At 47.3% G+C, this 3,357-nt stretch overlaps 2 protein-coding genes across 2 annotated transcripts; both read right to left on the bottom strand.

The window, feature by feature from the left end:
• Positions 1-833, bottom strand: PIGY (phosphatidylinositol glycan anchor biosynthesis class Y). Its single transcript, XM_032861831.1, has one exon. It carries the CDS (start codon positions 778-780, stop codon positions 565-567), a length of 216 nt encoding a protein of 71 aa, XP_032717722.1. The 5' UTR covers positions 781-833; the 3' UTR covers positions 1-564.
• A 29-nt stretch (positions 834-862) lies between these two features.
• Positions 863-2,866, bottom strand: PYURF (PIGY upstream reading frame). Its single transcript, XM_032861818.1, has 2 exons — positions 2,625-2,866; positions 863-1,016 (listed from the first exon to the last, which is right to left on the bottom strand). Exons 1-2 carry the CDS (start codon positions 2,825-2,827, stop codon positions 875-877), a joined length of 345 nt encoding a protein of 114 aa, XP_032717709.1. The 5' UTR covers positions 2,828-2,866; the 3' UTR covers positions 863-874.
• Positions 2,867-3,357: the final 491 nt, after the last annotated feature.

Genomic DNA, 3,357 nt, shown 5'->3' with positions numbered 1-3,357 from the left:
AATGGTATAGTGTCATCTCATTTTATTATTACTAATTTAAGGATTTGATGCCAAAGAAACGAAGGTAATTTTACAAACTCAGAATGTTCGCAAGTACACGAAATTTCCATTTTATTGTAGTTTTCTAGCACACTAGCTCAAATACATTTCTCTACAATTGCTCCAACACAACTGTTGGAATTATTTCAGTCATCCTTAACATGTGACTCTGCCAAATACTTTGAATCTAAAATAAACATAAAATTTTAATTATTTTTAGATGAATGGGGTAAGAAAGTCATCAGGTGATGGTTAAGACTGTTAATTTCCAAAAAACTGTGTTGAAGTGTTTCTTCTGATACAGTAGTTATACATTAGAATTTTCAAAAAACAAGGGCAGAACAAAAATATAAAAGAAACTCCTACAGCTTAAGCCTCCCATGGTCCTAAACCTCTGAGAGAAGCAAGGCAAAGCACCTTTCCTGCAATTTAAGTGGGTTTCCAGTATTTCCATGTAGCTGAGCTTTCCGAGATAGACACTCATGATGTATCATTAATATATGTATCATCTTGGCTCTGGCTATATTAATTATGCCTGAAGAGTTTAATACCCATCCAAGTCCAAAGGTGGAAGAACACATAAACAGGTATGGTAATGGGCAGGAGCAGACTGTAAAAGCACAGGCTGGCTGTGCTAGTGCAGCCCTGTGGGAAGTTTTCTTCCACGGAGGCTGAGTAGAACAGTCCCGCTAGAGAGACCAACGGTATAAGAACAGTCAACGTAGGAAGAGACAGAAACATTCTTCTCCCCCACTTACTACCTGCCACTCTGACTTTTAAAAAGGTAAGTGGTATTAAGAAAGTTTAGCTGTGCTGCTTTTTAAAAAATTATGATCTAGTGCTGCTCCATTTCTTCTTGCTTCTTACTTTGATGTGTCATCCTAGCTGCCTGCGGTATCATATTAGGGATCCCATCAATAATTGGATAGGCTATTCCCAACTCTTCATTAATCAATTCGTTCGTCGATGCTTCGTATCTGAGGGGAGAAAAGGAAAACAAAATGAACTGTGAAAACAAAATGCTTGGAAGAGCTTGGTGTTCAAACACCATCATTTACCTAATTCTTGACAGACTGTTAATTACAAAAAGCAGAATTAAACTGCTTCTAATTCTAAAAGCAGTATTACCCAATTGAAACCTTTCTCTTGGAAAATCAATCTCTAATTGTTCCCATTTTACTCCGTTTCTCTCATATTTTCTACTTTATTCTCAAGCTATACTTTAGTATGTATTTTTAAAATCCAGTCAGAAAAAATCTCCCCTTTTCATCCAAATATTCCTTTCTTAATCTGACAACCTCAAAACCATCCCAGTTCATTTACTACTCAAACAGCCACTAGAGAAAAACTCAACCTCGCCGCTTTAGAATACATGTTTGTTTAATAGAGCAACACTGAGCCATTAGAAAGAAACCACTGAAAAATCGAGATACACAAAATAAAAATTTGAGGACGATGAGACAGAAATGAGGAAACTTTAGAAAACAACAGGCCTGCAGTGAGCTAGTTACACAATTAACTGAGAGGCAGATCAAATGATCATTTCAAGGTGTAAGAAAAGAGTGAGTGTATTCATTACAGAAAATAATCTAAGAGAAATGCAAAAATACTGAAAATAAAAAATGACTAGCAATCCACCACCCAAAAATAACCACTGATAGATACCATGTTGTCAGCCTTCAGTTTTAGTAGCCTGGAACTGTAGAGCTTTTTTAAAATTTTAAATTCAATTAATTAACGTTATTACGTATTATCAGTTTCAGAGGTAGAGTTCAGTGATTCATCACTTGCATATAACACCCAGGGCTCATTACATCATGTGCCCTTCTTAATGCCCATCACCCAGTTACCCCATACCCCCCTCAGGTCCCCAAGCAACTCTTTGTTTCCTATGATTAAGAGTCTCTTATGTTTGTCTCCCTCTCAGATTTTCTCTTGTTTCATTTTCCCCTCCCAGAGCTGTTTTTCCCGGCTCTTGGTTCAAGGAAGCCTTTACAAAACCCAGTTAGTCCAAAACTGAGAGCCAAAAGGGGCAGCACACAGAACGTAAACGTTTAAGGTCGTCAGGCATCGGCTGTACATTTTCATACGCCTTGGACCAACAGTTCATAAACCTGGCGGTACAACCGAGCCGCCGCGGGGCTTCTAAAAAAACCTCCTTGCTCTAGTTCCGCCCCCAGACCCGCGGACTGGGTCGCCCTGGGGTGGTGCCCGGGAATCGGCATTAAAAAAAAGTTCCCTGGCGATTCCACGGCGCGGCCAGTGGTGAACCTGTAAACGCCCAGACCCGTCCCTGCGGGTGGGCGGCTTGATGTGGGAGGCCTGGGGCTCGGCTCCCCTCCGGTCTCCTCCTGCCCTTCCCACCGCAGTTGGGAAATGCGTGGTAGTTGGTCCGCCCGGAGCCAGAAAATGGCAGCGGAAAACGAAGGGCTGCCCAGAGGCCCTTAAGGCTGCCGCGCGGCCCACCCGCCCCCACCCCCGCCCCCGCCCCCGCCCCCGCCCCCGCCTCCGCCTCCGCCTCCGCCTCCGCCTCGGCCCGGGCCCCCAGAGGGCGCGAACGCAAACCCGCAGCCGGCGAATCTCACCTGAGCGGCTTCTTGGAGAGCGGGCACACCAGGAACTCGAGCAGCGCTGGGTCGAAGGCGCGGGGCGGGTCCCCGGTCCTCTCGCTCTTGTCCGCGGACCGCCGTGACCCCGACGCGTGAAGGCACCTACGGGCGACCGCGAACGGCGGCACGCGTGGACCCCGCAGCGCTGAGGAGAGCCAGCCGCACGCTCCGCTCAGCATGGTCCGGCAGGCGGCCGCCGACACACTGCACCGCGCGGCGCCCTCGGCCAGCCCGGACCCCTTCAGCCGGAGCCCGCGCAGCCAGCCCCACCGCCGGCCAGCCTCCGCCCCCGGTGCTGCGCAAACGCAGTCCCGCGGCCGGCAGGAGCTAGCGCTTTGGTTCCGGGGGCGCTCCTGACCGACTGCTTTTCCCACGGCACCACTCCATAGTTATGGCCGTGGCGGGCATCCGGAGGACCCTAGGGACTGTGCCACCGCATTTACGAATTAAAAACAAAACCGATGCTTAAATTGGGGTATTTTGAGCTTACACCAGGGCTTCTCGCAGGGGTGCCAGGAAGCCAGTGGCCGGACCTCAAAGTCACAAGGTTAACCTTGCACCTACGTGGTTATCTCCAAAATGAGGTTTCAACCATTGTCACACTGGGTATGTTAAAAGCATTGATTTGTTTACCAAAGCTCCCGTAACCTCGTTTGTCTCCCCGCCCCTTTTCTTATTAAATTAAAACTTTAGAACCTGGAAAGAATAC

The sequence above is a fragment of the Lontra canadensis genome, unplaced genomic scaffold, assembly GCF_010015895.1.
Source record: "Lontra canadensis isolate GAN:19392208 unplaced genomic scaffold, GSC_riverotter_1.0 scaffold1, whole genome shotgun sequence".
Lineage (NCBI taxonomy): Eukaryota > Metazoa > Chordata > Mammalia > Carnivora > Mustelidae > Lontra > Lontra canadensis.
Note: the sequence above shows the minus strand (reverse complement) of the source record. Positions and strands in the feature narration are given on the sequence as shown.